General features: G+C 35.5%; 4 protein-coding genes across 9 annotated transcripts; 1 reads left to right on the forward strand and 3 right to left on the reverse strand.

Annotated features, from left to right (window-relative positions):
* Nucleotides 1-210: 210 nt before the first annotated feature.
* LOC116028374 lies at nucleotides 211-3,498 on the forward strand. Of its 6 annotated transcripts, none has more exons than XM_031270081.1 (6): nucleotides 211-400; nucleotides 533-711; nucleotides 868-1,162; nucleotides 2,709-2,896; nucleotides 3,042-3,222; nucleotides 3,319-3,498. In XM_031270081.1, the coding sequence occupies exons 1-5, from the start codon at nucleotides 255-257 to the stop codon at nucleotides 3,206-3,208; spliced, it is 975 nt and encodes a 324-aa protein (XP_031125941.1). In that variant the 5' UTR covers nucleotides 211-254; the 3' UTR covers nucleotides 3,209-3,222; nucleotides 3,319-3,498. The 6 variants fall into 6 exon arrangements, with proteins under 6 accessions (XP_031125941.1, XP_031125940.1, XP_031125939.1 ...); XM_031270080.1 differs by having other exon boundaries at nucleotides 3,325-3,498; XM_031270079.1 differs by having other exon boundaries at nucleotides 3,042-3,217.
* LOC116028375 lies at nucleotides 3,368-5,115 on the reverse strand. The gene is made up of 3 exons (XM_031270083.1): nucleotides 4,889-5,115; nucleotides 3,678-4,288; nucleotides 3,368-3,575 (listed from the first exon to the last, which is right to left on the reverse strand). The coding sequence occupies exons 1-3, from the start codon at nucleotides 4,927-4,929 to the stop codon at nucleotides 3,502-3,504; spliced, it is 726 nt and encodes a 241-aa protein (XP_031125943.1). The 5' UTR covers nucleotides 4,930-5,115; the 3' UTR covers nucleotides 3,368-3,501.
* Nucleotides 5,116-5,690: 575 nt separating this feature from the next.
* On the reverse strand, nucleotides 5,691-8,788 carry LOC116028621 (probable protein S-acyltransferase 16). The gene is made up of 7 exons (XM_031270388.1): nucleotides 8,342-8,788; nucleotides 7,281-7,373; nucleotides 7,098-7,199; nucleotides 6,834-6,911; nucleotides 6,656-6,754; nucleotides 6,469-6,564; nucleotides 5,691-6,303 (listed from the first exon to the last, which is right to left on the reverse strand). Exons 1-7 carry the CDS (start codon nucleotides 8,618-8,620, stop codon nucleotides 6,187-6,189), a joined length of 864 nt encoding a protein of 287 aa, XP_031126248.1. The 5' UTR covers nucleotides 8,621-8,788; the 3' UTR covers nucleotides 5,691-6,186.
* A 1,501-nt stretch (nucleotides 8,789-10,289) lies between these two features.
* On the reverse strand, nucleotides 10,290-12,986 carry LOC116028611 (laccase-17-like). The gene is made up of 6 exons (XM_031270377.1): nucleotides 12,825-12,986; nucleotides 12,565-12,716; nucleotides 12,227-12,471; nucleotides 12,009-12,137; nucleotides 10,922-11,890; nucleotides 10,290-10,677 (listed from the first exon to the last, which is right to left on the reverse strand). Exons 1-6 carry the CDS (start codon nucleotides 12,939-12,941, stop codon nucleotides 10,547-10,549), a joined length of 1,743 nt encoding a protein of 580 aa, XP_031126237.1. The 5' UTR covers nucleotides 12,942-12,986; the 3' UTR covers nucleotides 10,290-10,546.
* Nucleotides 12,987-13,603: the final 617 nt, after the last annotated feature.

A 13,603-nucleotide genomic window follows, 5' to 3' on the forward strand; every position in this document is an offset into this window, starting at 1 on the left:
AATGACGACATTCAATATCAACCTGTACAAGTTAAGGAATCCTTAAATTTATTCCTTGCCTAATTATATATGTACAAGTGATCCCTTTCCCAAATCATCTGAAGTTCTTTGCCTTTTGGAAAAGTAATCCCACACCCCACCCCATTATATTCCAGCTATTATAAATGCAAATTACACACCTATCTATCTATCTATCCACCCAACCCCAGATGGAGGAGACAGATAAGAAAAGTTCAAAACAGACATTTGGAAACATGGATTCTACTGCCGGAGTCGAAAGGTTGAAAAGGGATATTCCCCCAGCTCATTTCATATTTATGATACGTTCTTTTTCTTTACTCGATGAAACAGGAAATGAGAAACATGAATCCGGAGTTTTCCAGGCTTGTGATAAAAAATGGTATGCACACCTCACTATTTATTTAACTTATTGCTTATAGAATTCAGGACTTCCATCTCATTCATATATAGTATAACGCCTTAACTCTAGCGCTTTAATTATGTGCTATATATATATACACATTTGGTGTAGGAAGCTATGTGTTTATCCCAAGGGAAAGAAGAAGCAGGCAGATGGAGATGGAGATGGTCATATCTCCCTCTACCTAGAAATTGTTGACACTAATGATTATCCCCGTGGATGGGAAGTTCACGTTAAGTTTAGTCTTTTTGTGTACGATTATGTTCAGGATAAATATTTGACAGTACAAGGTATGTAATAGATATGTGCATGTCAATTATTCTCTTGTGAATGCATGCATGGCAAGAAATATATATATGTATGTATGTATATACAAAATTTAAGCAATATTTCTTATTAATTAAATATGTTTTCCTGCATGGTGCTATATATATATATATATATAGATGCTGGAGGAAAAGTGAGGCGGTTTCACTATATGAAAACTCAATGGGGCTTCGATCAGCTACTTTCTTTGTCTACTTTCAAGGATCCCTCTAATGGATATCTAGTTGATGACACATGTGCATTTGGAGCTGAGATTCTTGTCGTTTCTGATGCTGCTACAAAACGCCGCGAATGTCTTTCAATGGTAAAAGATCCAACAAGCAAAACTTACACATGGAGAATAAACGACTTCACATCAAAAAAGAACCAGAATATCATATATTCTGATGAGTTCACCATTGAAGGAAGCAAATGGTACCTACCCTACGTAATTTTCACCAATTACTCACTATGCAAACTTTAACACAAAAATATATGCCTTTCTTAAAATTTTTCAAGTTTACACATTTAGTTATTACAAAATGCATATTTAGTACTCCCTCCGTCCCTAATTGTTTGTCTCATTTACTTTTTGCACGGTTTTTAATACAACATAACAAATGATACTAATTTTTCAATTTTGCCCTTCAAAAGTAGGTATAATTTGTACAAAGTACAATTGTACTTGTCTCATTAATGGTCTAAAAAGTTAGAAAAGTCAAAAGGGTAAATTGGGAAATGTAAAATGATAGTTATGTTCAATTTTAGAAAGAGGACACTATTTTGGGACAAACTAAAAAGGAAAGTAAGACAGGTAAAATGGGACGGAAGGAGTATTAAAAGAATGCACTTGCAAAAATGTGAAAGTGCATTTCACTTAGGGCTGTCAAAACAGGTCAGCCCGCCCTGCCGCGGGCCTAATTTTTGGCGGGCTTGACGAGCCAGGCCCGCAGGCTAGGATTCAGGCACCCCTAACCCGCCCCGCGGGCTGTTTTTTTTTTTTTTTTTTTTTACTTGAAAGTTAACAAAATTTAAACAAAAGTCTACAAATACTAGCTTTGCTAATTTCTAATCCACCTTTAAAGTTCAACTTTCAAAGTTTTTAAATTGAAAACAATAAAACAAATTAAAAATATTAATATTCAAAGTTCATAATTCCATATCAATTTATTAATCATTACATGCATCAATCCATAACATAGGCACATATCAAATAAATAAATAAATAAATATAATATATATATATATATATATATATATATATATATATATAATAGTAACAATTACACAATAAATAAGTATACTACATTACTACCAATTGCCAAAGTGCCATATAAGTATACTTAGTGCATATTTTCACATGACTATATGGATGTAATTAGTGCTTCTTTGCTTAATAATTTTCAACAAAATTGAGTAAAATAGAAATTGAAATGTATGATCAACAATATTTTCAATAAATTGAATATATATATTTTTTTATTTTTTAGTTATTTGGCCCGCGGGCCGAATCTAGCCCGCATTTTCGCAGGCCTATTTTTCCATGACCCTAATCCGCCCCACCGTGGGGCGGGTGCGGGCCGGGCCGCGGGCTTTGGCACATTGTGACAGTCCTAATTTCACTTATGTTTTAAATTTTAGAGGTTATGATTGAGGTTTTTTAAAAAAATAAATAAATAAATAAATAAAAATTATTTGGTTCTTAAGGTCTAACATTTATGGTATAGATTTAATTAATTTTTTAAAAATTATCCAAGATTGCATATTTAGAGTTTGGAAAATGAAGTTGACAATAATTACAAAAATATCAATGCATTTTTTTTTTTGTTTAAATTGGATATATCGGTCCTATTTTTACAGATATAATGCTGAGATTAGTTCTTAGCTTTTCATGAGGATCAGATGTTCTCAAGGGATCACAAGCATATATATATGATTTAGCAGGCATTTCTAAAATCCCCTTAAGTAATGTATGTGTAAGGAACTGCAGGAAACTGATGCTTTATCCCAGTGGAGACGGAAGTGCGAAGGGCAAACATTTGTCCCTCTTTCTCCATCTGGAGTCCACTGATTTATCAAACCTTAAAGATCATGCTAGAAAATTATTTGCAAGGTATAGGTTGCGGATATGCAATCAATTGAAGAGCAGTGAAAACCACGAATATCTAGGTTAGCCTTTCGCTCCAATCCAATAAACTTATCATTTGTATATAATTTTATATAGTAGTTTGATCCATCGAGTTAATATTGTTATATACTCATCATCTCTCCTATTCTATTCCTCTTATATATTCTTCATAAATAAATTGTGCAGTGCGGCCAGTTTTTTTTGGTGTTGGCTCTTCAGCAGTCTCTAACTGGGGCTATTCCAACTTTATGAGCCTTGACCAATTGGATAGTGCTACAAAAGGTTTCCTAGTTAATGACACCCTAATTGTGGAAGCTGAATTTATTATGGTGTCCATGTTCTCGGACTTTTGATCTGCTACTGTACTGTACTACTCTTGTCCACTTTCAAGTTTCAACCATCCCTTTGTTTATTATTAAGTGCTAAAATTTGAAATTAACGAAACAAATACATATATAAAAAGGTGCAGATAAAAGACAAGGAGCAAAGCTGATACCAGTAAGGAATTGATGGAAACAGAAGAAGAGCATATACATACATGGATCAGGCAAAGAAGTGCAGTGGCGATATGATGTACAAATTTCAGTTTGCGATTGTTGTTGCACAACATATTAATATATATTCGCACATTATTTGATTTTCATCATCACAACATAAGCATGCCAAAGTACTGCTCAAACTCTTTGTCAATTGTTAGTTTTTTTGCACCTTCTTGAGTGTCTGCATTCAACAAAAAAGGAGATTAGGTTCCTATTCATTTCAGATAATTGAGGCAAAGATGTTATTAGTGTTTTCATAATTTCAGAGAACAAATTAAAATACCTTGGCCAACTTCCCATCTCCCTGATGAGAGAACAAAATTGTCGGGGGTGATACCGTTTGAGTATAACATATCTTCAAGTTCCTTATCTGTACACGTTTCAATGTTCTCATTTCCACATTCAGAGCAACTGCACTCTACATGGCTTTCAAAGTCCAATAGATGGTCCTCGTAATTCAAAGAATGAGGCCATCCAAAATTCTGATCCACAAAATCACATTCTTTACTGACATGCGTTCGTTCTGTTCTATGTGAATCTGATTTTGTCATTGATCTGCTCTCCAAAGAGTACAACGCATCCTTGGACCAACTGCTACCCAAGTTAGCAGACGAAGCGGAAGGGCAGTTAGACGACGAAGGGTATGCTTTCAGGAATTCAAGATCGACTTTAGCTTCACCAGACATGACACAATCAATAAAACCATTGCTCCCTTTTCCAGACTCGGTTTCAAATTCATTGTCTTGGTTGCTAACTAATGAGCTATGTCTCGTAACAAAGATTTGATCAGCACACATGTGCTTTGGCAGAGGCATGCCCAGTTGTTCAGCTCTAAGCTTCCTTTTCTTGTTCAAGCAAGCAAGGCTGGCATGTATCACCACAGCCATGTGTTTACTGCCATATGGATGTTCACCAAAAACAGGAATATGAGAAAGTGACATATGATTTTTCCACTGGAACAATTCCACAGAAGGATAAGCCATAACCAATTTTAACAATTAAGTGGAAGTTAAGGAAGATGGATTGAGTGCATTAAAAGCTCAGATTTTCCCCAATAAAACTTAGTAGCCTAGATTCACCAAGCAAGAATTAGCAATGGTGTATTAAGATTTAAGAAATCATTGGAAATGGGAATTTTCTGCAGATGACTACACTTTTTTTAATTTAGTTCTGAATAAAGAAATCGGGATTCTGAATCACACAAAAAAGTTTCAATCTTTACAACAAATCAGACATTTTTCTGTTGACTTAAACCCCATCGCAACCCATTCCTCCAAGAAACAAGGCAAAAATGGGGGAAATCCAAAAAACACAACAATTCAAGAAAACAGATCCGTCTGGTCTGTAAGAGCTACAAAACCAATCGATCATCATATCCTCAAAAGCAAAGTACTTGAGAGCTTCCAGAATCAAAAAAGCAATACACAGTGAAGTAGAAACTAGAAAGCATGCAATTGAACGCGAGTGAAAAGAAATGAAATCAAGAACCCAAACCTGGTGACGTCAGCTGGGGAATCAATATTTCCTTGCTCCATTACGTCTCAGAAAAGAAGGGAAGTTTGGGTCCAGAGAAGTGATCACAACAAGCGGATTGTCTCACAGAAAACCGGTCAACAAATCCGATGGAATAGCAGAAATCGGGTGTTTTGTGAAGACAGAGTCAGTGAGATGCTTGCTGGGTGAGAAGTGTATTGTGCTTCTTTGAAATCACCTATCCTAGGAATAAATATTATCTCTGTCCACTTTATCTCCCTTCAGTACCCAAAAATAAAAAATGAAGGAGAAGAAGCAGCACATGTCCACGCCATGCTGTCGGCGCGTGTGTCTAATCTGTGTATTGTATTATTGGTTTATTTATGGATTTACATCTAATAATAGTTATGATGACTTTGATTTGTTTAACTTAATTACTAATTATAACTAAGTTAGAAGTAGTCTTAGATTCCGAGTCCACTCCAAAGATAAAGATGCCAACAGAACAGAAGAGTGGGTAAAAAAGTAGGATAAAAAGGAAAACCAAAAAGCTCTCAAGATTTCCGTAATCAAGTAAGAATGGAAGGTTTGCATCTTTGTATGGTTGCTAACTAGGATAGGATCACCTGAAATCCACGAGGCTTCTATTGCGTGGCGGTAGATTATTGGCCTGGTGGGCCCACACTTTTCTCCCGTGGCAAAACCCAATTTCTTGAGTCAATTACCTATAAACTTACAATATTCGGAGTACTTTTATTTGCTGACGGGCTAAAGTCACAAGGCAAAGTTAAATCAATGCATATTCTTGAATAATAGCTGCAGATTTTCCTCGTCACTCAAAAAAAAATAGTGATATTGATTAAATAACAGTGAGTAGTTGGAGTATGAACAAGATGGTAATGCCAATACAAATTTGTGAGGTCACAGAACAGAGATTACACGATGATGATGAGTAGCATCCATTTGAGCTTTATCCCCTCCTGAGTTAGAGCTTTGAAAGGGTAGTTTTCATTTTTTGTACAGATTCACATTTCTTCCAACTATAGAACAAAACCGCCTAATCCTAATACTGAGTCTGAGTCTGAGTCCATCATTTTCTCCTCTCTGCTATCTTTGCCTACCATGTGCTGCAACCTTAGCAGAATCGACGACAACCCATCACAAACACCTCTCACGATCTGCAATACACAAGCCGCCTCAGGCCACAGCTATTCCCGGTACAAGAGTTAGATACTTCATTCACACGAAACCCGAATTCCATTAATATCTGCAGTTGTCACCTTATGTATATCTTGCACGCTCTGCATCTCATCACGCACTTACTGCGATGATGCTGTTGCCTTGGCTATTTTATCAAATGCAGAGCGATAGCGAAGGCCAGATCCTATGTGTCCTGTTGTGGGGAACAGCCAGCAAAGGACATTTGGGCCTAGAACCTGCCAGACAAACAAAAGATTAAAGCCAAGAACAAAGTTTCCGCGGCTTGAAGATTAGCCCAAAGTTGATGTTCTCCTTGAATCCAAGCAAAAGTACAGGTTTTCATTAACAAGAAAGGTAAGAGAAGCAGGAAAGTTAAAAGATAAGAGGACGCAATTTCTTACTGATATAATATTCTCATATGCACCAAGATCATATGGATGCGAATAGAGATAGCCCCCCTTTTCAGCAAGCCACATAGCTCTTACACCTTCATGGTACTGTTGAATGTAGCATCAAAAGAGTAACTCTCAGCTAATTCAACAGGCCACTTAAGAACCAGAATAAAATTGAGACCTTAGATCAACAAACCTCAATTGTAGTCTTGTTTTGCAAAATGAGGTAGATATGCCATCCAAGAAAAAATGTCAACGCTAGGCTTAATGGAACCAGTAAGAGACCTGAAATAATCTGGTACAGGAAATCGTTAATCAGCAAAGTGCCCACAAGATTAGGATCAAACAGATTGGAAATTTGGAATAGACATTACATATACAGTTCTGTAAGAGTCTCCACTCTGCTGCTCATCCTCGTCAGATTCAGTGGCTAGGCTACCAACAAGCAGAACCTTGAAAGTTGAAAATAAAAGTGAAAGTTTTACATCTCTGATGTCCCATTAGTAAGTCAAAGGCTGACAACATGTTTCCCATAACACAGCCCAGACTAAAACATATAAGACACAAGGGAAATGAGGGATTTACTGGAAGGAAATGGAAAAAGCAATAGGCAACAAAGAGAAAGATTACTAACTCACCAGTGAATATAGGGAGGCAATAACAGCATAGACAACAAAGACGAAAAACACCTTATAGTTTGCATGGCCCACACAGTTATTCATCCATACGCAATGATGATCCTACAATTCAAGAGGTTGCACTTTGAAACATTATCATGGAAATTGATAAAAGGCTTTTATGAAATCATATACCAGCCATACCATTCGTAAAACACATCTGTTACATACACGGCAGTGATGGGCACGAGGTGGCTTATAGAGGGAACACTTTTGGCAGTATCTCAAATCCCCACCCTACAAAAGAATTCATGGTAAGAGAGAACAAAATCAGGTCCAACAAGTTCACATTCCATGCAATAGAGGCTAATTGGTATCCATAGAATCATAGAAGGTAGATTTATCACAGATAACAAAATATTCCCTTGCCCAATAGGCCAATACACTGAATTGGAGTTCCAAGGACTGTTGACAATGTTAATTTCCAAAAAGGTTGGAAAATTGTCGATTTAAGGTTCAGGAAGTATTTAAGAAATAACAAATGCAGCTGCACTTCAAAGCCAATAGCAATGTAACTGACCGAAGATTTGAACATGAAACCAAAAACAAAAAAAGACACATCATGACTATCATGATCTCTGGATTTTCGACTTCCTCAAATTCAAAATGCTTCATTATATGCCACAAAAAAGAAATGAAAAAATTTCAAAAAGAAAGAGTTCTGGCAAATTATGAACTTTTCAAGTGCCTTGAATTGCCCATTACACTGCCATTCTATATTTGAGGAATAAATTAATTAATTAAAGAGCAACATAACTTAGGACATTTACTTATTCTTCCAGTGCATGTATTAAAGCCCTTTATAGATGAAATACAAGCAATACCATTCTTTTAGATAACAGCTTTATCAAATAGTATAGACAAAAATGAAAAACTCACGAAGCACCACAAAACCAAAGCTTTTCCTACCAAAAATTCAATAATCTTTTCAAATCAGCAAATGAAACACTCCATGGTCAAATAAAGGATTAATTTCGAACCAGTTAAAAAAAATTTAAAGAAAAACAAAAAATGGCCTTTTACAAAACGCTAAAAATAAAAGTTCTCCCCGAATTGAAAGAATATGCAAGAGATTAATTTACTATTTCAATGAAATTGATCTATAACAGGAACATTCCTATGTTCAGCTTTCGTTCTAATTCAGCTAACATCAACATAACACAACCAGGAAAAATGTAATGGAGGAAGAAAGAAACAAAGAAGACCTTGCGTTTGATCTCGTGGATTGTGTTATCAGGGTCTTCAATGTCGGGTAAGAACGAGGCGGGGACCCGACCCGGGTCAGTGTATATGGCAAGGCGGTAGTTGGAGACGCACAGAATAGCAAGGGCGGTGAAGACGGCGGCGTTTAGCATTCCGGGCGAGGACGCGAGGCCGAACCACCGGTCTATAAATACAAACACCGTGGAGAAGTAAATGAAAGCGATGGCCGATACGACGACGGTGACGTAGAGAGAGAACCTGCAACCACGCGCCATTTTCATTTCAATTGAAATTCTGGCAATCTAGGTCGTCGTCCCCGGCGGCGGAAGCGGAGACCCCGGCGTAAAGAGTTTTACGACGGCGTCCCCGGCGAGATGGGTCGGGCGGGATCTAGAAAAAAAGAGCGCGATGGGTATTTGGTAACTCCGGCCCGGACCAACTTTTAAGTAGGTATTCTGTTGTCTTGTCTTGATTATGCCCTTATGCTTCAAGCCTTCAGACTTTTTCTCTCAACTCAACTATATTTTAATTACTTTTTGTTTTTTACATCCTGATTACTATTTTCCTAATAATAAATTTAAAAAAAATTACACATTTAAATTTAAATAATATGTTTCATAATTTTTTATTGAAAAAATATTTAATTACCATTTCTTGAACAATACTTGCAAAAACCTTAGGAATAAAGATGTATCACGGGGAAATTAAAATTTCCAACATCATCTAAAAATAAATTGGTCTCTAAGTTATTAATTTAACTGCTAGACTACAAGGTTATTGACTCCTTTTTAACTACTTGATCTAATTAAAATAATTTTTTTCTTACTATTTTAGAAGGAAGCTATTAAAAAAATCTCCTTATAGATATATATAGTTAGTGCGTTGGTTTGAAATTTGATATGGTTGGTGGCATAGATTATATATACCTATAATCTGAACAACTAACCATATATGTTCATAAATACAACAAACCTAACAAGTTTCATCAAGGTCTGATATAAATTAATGCTCACAACAGTCAACAGCCATAGTTTTTTACTTAAAGTTAATACCAATAAATTTTAAAAATTAAATGCTTAGCATAATAATAAAATATTATCATTTGAATCAAGATTTTGAAATATTTGAATAAATAAATATACTTTAAATAGTTTGCCCTCTCTATTTCTCTTCTTAAACTTCTTTGTAGAATTTTCCAATAATATAAAAAATTCTACTTATTAATCAATATTAAAGTAGTTGTGAGTTTTTCCCTCAATTTTTTTTAATAAATAGAAAGAGATTTAATTACAAATAATACAAAAATTGTAAAAATAATTCTTGCCAACACTATTTTGGTGGAGTCCATTGCATGGGTTTTTTTGCGGGTTATGTTTCTTGTGTAGTTTGTACGCTATTACGTAAGAGTGGGGTTTTATACCGTGTACATTTTCAGAATCTCGGATGGTGACCGATGCGGTTTTCCTGGTCACAGAAAAAATGTAAAAGTAAAACAGAAAATGGGGAGTTGGAGAATTGAAATATGGTCAAAATATATGAAGATAAGAGTGAGGAAGGTATGGGGGGATTGGTTAGGAAGCATGAATTAGAAGACGGAATTAAGCAGGCAAATTAAATGGTTGCCCTGTACCCATCATTATATGTATTATCCAACATAACCGTTAATACTTACTTATCAAGTCTATGCATCACGCCACCATATGCTTATATTATCATCATTTGTCAGTTGTTAGTTGTTGTCTTAGCTAGTAGAGATCTATATATTGAATTGAATTGCCTAAGGGTTTTTAAATACCGCATTAACTATATATGGGTCTAGCTTAGCTTGAACTGAATTGCCTAATACATTAATTGTTTTTATGATTCTATTTGACATACAGGACCATTTTAAGAGTTTATAATTTGTATTAAATAAGTTATGATGCGCCATTAATTAAGTTTTTCATTTCATTTGGTAATTAAACAATTTTTCGATGCAACTATATATTCATTTGCGTGAAACATTATTCAATGAATATGAAGCATTACAAACATTTGTCAATACAAAAGGTTGGAGAGTTGAGGTGATCGAGTCAGCTTTTACAAAAAATAATTCAAAATAAATGAAAGAAACATACAGGCCGGTCCAAAGGGGAAGAAGAAAACTCAAATATCTGCAAAGAATAACACTCCAATGTTGCATGCAGGCCAAGTGATGATCAGATCAACTAACATTTTGGTAAATCAGAGGGAGGAGGAAGGAGCTTTTGGTTGGGAAGTTTTCCATCCAATACAAGCCATGCCATCTTCAAACCCCAGCTTGTATGCACTTCCAAGTGGCAATGCATGAACCACACACCTATTCATCATTAATTATATATATTAATTAAGTTTATTGCTTTTGGTTTCAAAAAAAATTATATATATTAATCATCATCAAAACATTAGTACATTATATTATTAAATCAATTTAAGTTGTCTATAACTTATCAGAGTCCAACTTGTAACCGACCTCAAGTAAATCATCTGACCAACTTGGTTGGGTATTTGCCATTACTCACATCAGTATATATGAAAATTATAGTTAAAAATAAATATCAAACCTGGATTATCAGCCAAGAATCGAATAGCTACCCAACCACCAGAGGGGACACCCACAGTGTTTCTTTCAACGGGATCAACAAGGTTAAAATTCTTTGGGTCCTTTGTCTGGTCAAAGTTTCCGAAACCTTGTCCAACCACGAAAAAGTTGAAGCCATGAAGATGAAGAGGGTGGCTCTCCGCGCCAAGAATGCTGGTATCTTGCATCACCAACTCAACACTGGTGTTATAATTCAAAACCATAACTTTTGTTCCATTGCTGACCATAGTGTTGTTGGGAGGATTTCCAGTGTAATTAAACCAGTTCAAGGGACTAACTGGAAAGTTTGGGCTATAAACATGGTTGGATTGCCCGGAGAAATGCGCCTGCAGAAGGGCTGTAGTAGGCTGAACAAAAGATACATTGTTAATTGAGGCAGAAAATTTGGTTCCATTAGGACCCTGGCAGGTTTGGTTTTTGTCGCAAGGGTTCGTCCCAAGCCCCACTGTGAAAAACAAATGTTTGTCCACAGTCTGTGGCACCTTAGCAGGGTACGAAGGACTATCAAGACTGCGCAATTTCTTAGAAAAGTTGGAGGCAAAAGAAGTGTCATTTAGGGCTGGCAAAATTGGTTTAAACATCGGGAGTTTCTTCTTCTCTGAGGCGGTGGAATGATGATGCGGAGATTCGTATTCGAGAATGCCGGCAACTGTGGAGTTATCGAATGTTCCTTGGCCTGTCACATACGGCCTGGCTGTCATGAGAAATGTGGCACCTGGGAATTCAGGTTTGGTCTTTAGTAAAACATTTGAGGTCTGGCCTGGCGCTATAAGAATTGTGTCAGTCTCGAAAGGTTTGACGTAAATTGCGTCGACATCGACTACTTTGAGAGTGTGGTTTGCAATGCTAAAGAAAAGCTCATCATTGAGTGCGGCGTTGATCATACGAAGAAGATATGTTTTCCCAGGCTTCACCTTCAGCTTGAATGTATCTGTTAAAATAAAAAAGAAAATAATTCATCATGCATATATGTTACACAGAATATAATTAAGAACTAACTAACATCAATGGTGACAATTAATATAATTAAGGGGAAAAAAATGAAAAACCTTTTGCAGAGCAATTGTACAAAGGTCCGGGAAGTCCATTGATGGTATAGGCATCAGAGACATTTGGACCTCCACCTGTTTGTAAAGCTTGGCTAATTATGGCCTCAGTATCAGCATTGAACCATTCACCTGTAAATTAAACAATTACCACCTAATTGTTACATTTATAATATTCATATAAATAATTGGTTATTATATTTATTATAGTAGTTACGTACCAAAGATGATGGGTACTTCCTTGTAGGGTTTGACAAAAGGGTAAGAAACATTTTTCTTTGGGCGGATAATAATAGGACCATAAACCGTTGCTCTAAGCCAAGAAATATGTGCATGCCAAAATAAAGTCCCTCTTTGACCAACAATGGTGTAGTTATATACATAACTCTGACCGGTTTGAATGGGACATTGCGTTATGTATGCTGGTCCATCTGCCCATCCACTGCGAAGTTGTCGAATTCCATGCCTTTTTGAAAAAAAAATTAAAAATAAAGTTATATTAGTATTTACTTGTCAATTATATTTACTAATAACAATATAAAATATGTATCATCTATACCAGTGGATAGAAATATTGTTCGCAACATGATTATTGACTTTTATTAATAGGCGATCACCCTCCCTAGCTAGAATTGGAGGTCCCGGAAATTTGCCATTGACCGTAACCATGCTCTTTGTGTGGCACAGTCGAGTCACATTTTGCATGGTGACCTACATGTGGTAATTAAGGATGAAATTAAAACAACCAGTAATTAATTAAACACACGTAATGGGAAACAGTGAAAATGGTACTAAACATATATAATTAGGTGAACTTACATTGAACTCATAGTGCCTAGTTTCGGCTTGTGCATGTTGAGGAAGGAGACACAAAGCTAGAAGTGGAAGTATGATTACCATTGAAAATATTTGTGGAAAATATGTTGCAGTAGCCATTACGATATAATGTGTAGTTGGAGAAGAGTGCTTATAATTAATTATGTTGAGAGATTGTTGAATGAATTGAAGCTATGGGAATAGTTCTATTTATAGATGAAGACTAGAGAGAAAGAGGTGTGATGATGCCTTGGACCAACTGTAGTTCGTAAATAACTTTAGGGTGATGTCAAAGGCAATATTGGTCCGTCTGTTTGTCTCTCTTTTCTTTAAAAAAAATAAATAAATAAACAGCAGCATCATAAATTCATATATTATTATTATTATTGTATAATATTTGGCTGGCAAAACCTTTCCTTGGACGTGATTCATGCTTACTATGCTAGATATTGGTTGGATCAGTCTGAGAATACGACATTTTAATTTAGTCGAAACCCATCTATGTTTTTGCTGTTGGCCTTCATTATTTATTTTCACTATGCCATGCTTTCTTAATTACGATATTGCATGTGGGTTGTCCAATAACTCCACCCCAATAACTTCATTTCTACATTCTGAGTGCTATTATTAAGCCTATCTAATCAACTGATCGAAATTTGAATATAATTAAAATACATCAATATAGAAAAAACTTGACAATATCGAGTAATATATATACATATATATATATATATATATATATATATATATATATATATATATATATATATATATATATATAT

This window comes from Ipomoea triloba, chromosome 9, assembly GCF_003576645.1.
Source record: "Ipomoea triloba cultivar NCNSP0323 chromosome 9, ASM357664v1".
NCBI classification, from domain to species: Eukaryota; Viridiplantae; Streptophyta; class Magnoliopsida; order Solanales; family Convolvulaceae; genus Ipomoea; species Ipomoea triloba.

What these genes read in the sequence shown, in the direction of transcription:
- LOC116028374 (XM_031270077.1), top strand. Translation starts at nt 255, where the DNA reads ATGGATTCTACTGCCGGAGTCGAAAGGTTGAAAAGGGATATTCCCCCA. An exon ending in ACCATTGAAGGAAGCAAATG is followed by an intron (nt 1,163 to 2,708) that starts GTACCTACCCTA and finishes TGTATGTGTAAG; the next exon opens with GAACTGCAGGAAACTGATGC. An exon ending in TGAAAACCACGAATATCTAG is followed by an intron (nt 2,897 to 3,041) that starts GTTAGCCTTTCG and finishes TAAATTGTGCAG; the next exon opens with TGCGGCCAGTTTTTTTTGGT.
- LOC116028375 (XM_031270083.1), bottom strand. Translation starts at nt 4,929, where the DNA reads ATGGAGCAAGGAAATATTGATTCCCCAGCTGACGTCACCAG. An exon ending in TCCCCAGCTGACGTCACCAG is followed by an intron (nt 4,289 to 4,888) that starts GTTTGGGTTCTT and finishes TCCATATGGCAG; the next exon opens with TAAACACATGGCTGTGGTGA. An exon ending in GAGATGGGAAGTTGGCCAAG is followed by an intron (nt 3,576 to 3,677) that starts GTATTTTAATTT and finishes TGTTGAATGCAG; the next exon opens with ACACTCAAGAAGGTGCAAAA.
- LOC116028621 (XM_031270388.1), bottom strand. Translation starts at nt 8,620, where the DNA reads ATGAAAATGGCGCGTGGTTGCAGGTTCTCTCTCTACGTCACCGTCGTC. An exon ending in TCCACGAGATCAAACGCAAG is followed by an intron (nt 7,374 to 8,341) that starts GTCTTCTTTGTT and finishes ATTCTTTTGTAG; the next exon opens with GGTGGGGATTTGAGATACTG. An exon ending in AAAACAAGACTACAATTGAG is followed by an intron (nt 6,565 to 6,655) that starts GTTTGTTGATCT and finishes TACATTCAACAG; the next exon opens with TACCATGAAGGTGTAAGAGC.
- LOC116028611 (XM_031270377.1), bottom strand. Translation starts at nt 12,941, where the DNA reads ATGGCTACTGCAACATATTTTCCACAAATATTTTCAATGGTAATCATA. An exon ending in CTAGGCACTATGAGTTCAAT is followed by an intron (nt 12,717 to 12,824) that starts GTAAGTTCACCT and finishes TACCACATGTAG; the next exon opens with GTCACCATGCAAAATGTGAC. An exon ending in AACAATATTTCTATCCACTG is followed by an intron (nt 12,472 to 12,564) that starts GTATAGATGATA and finishes TTTTTCAAAAAG; the next exon opens with GCATGGAATTCGACAACTTC.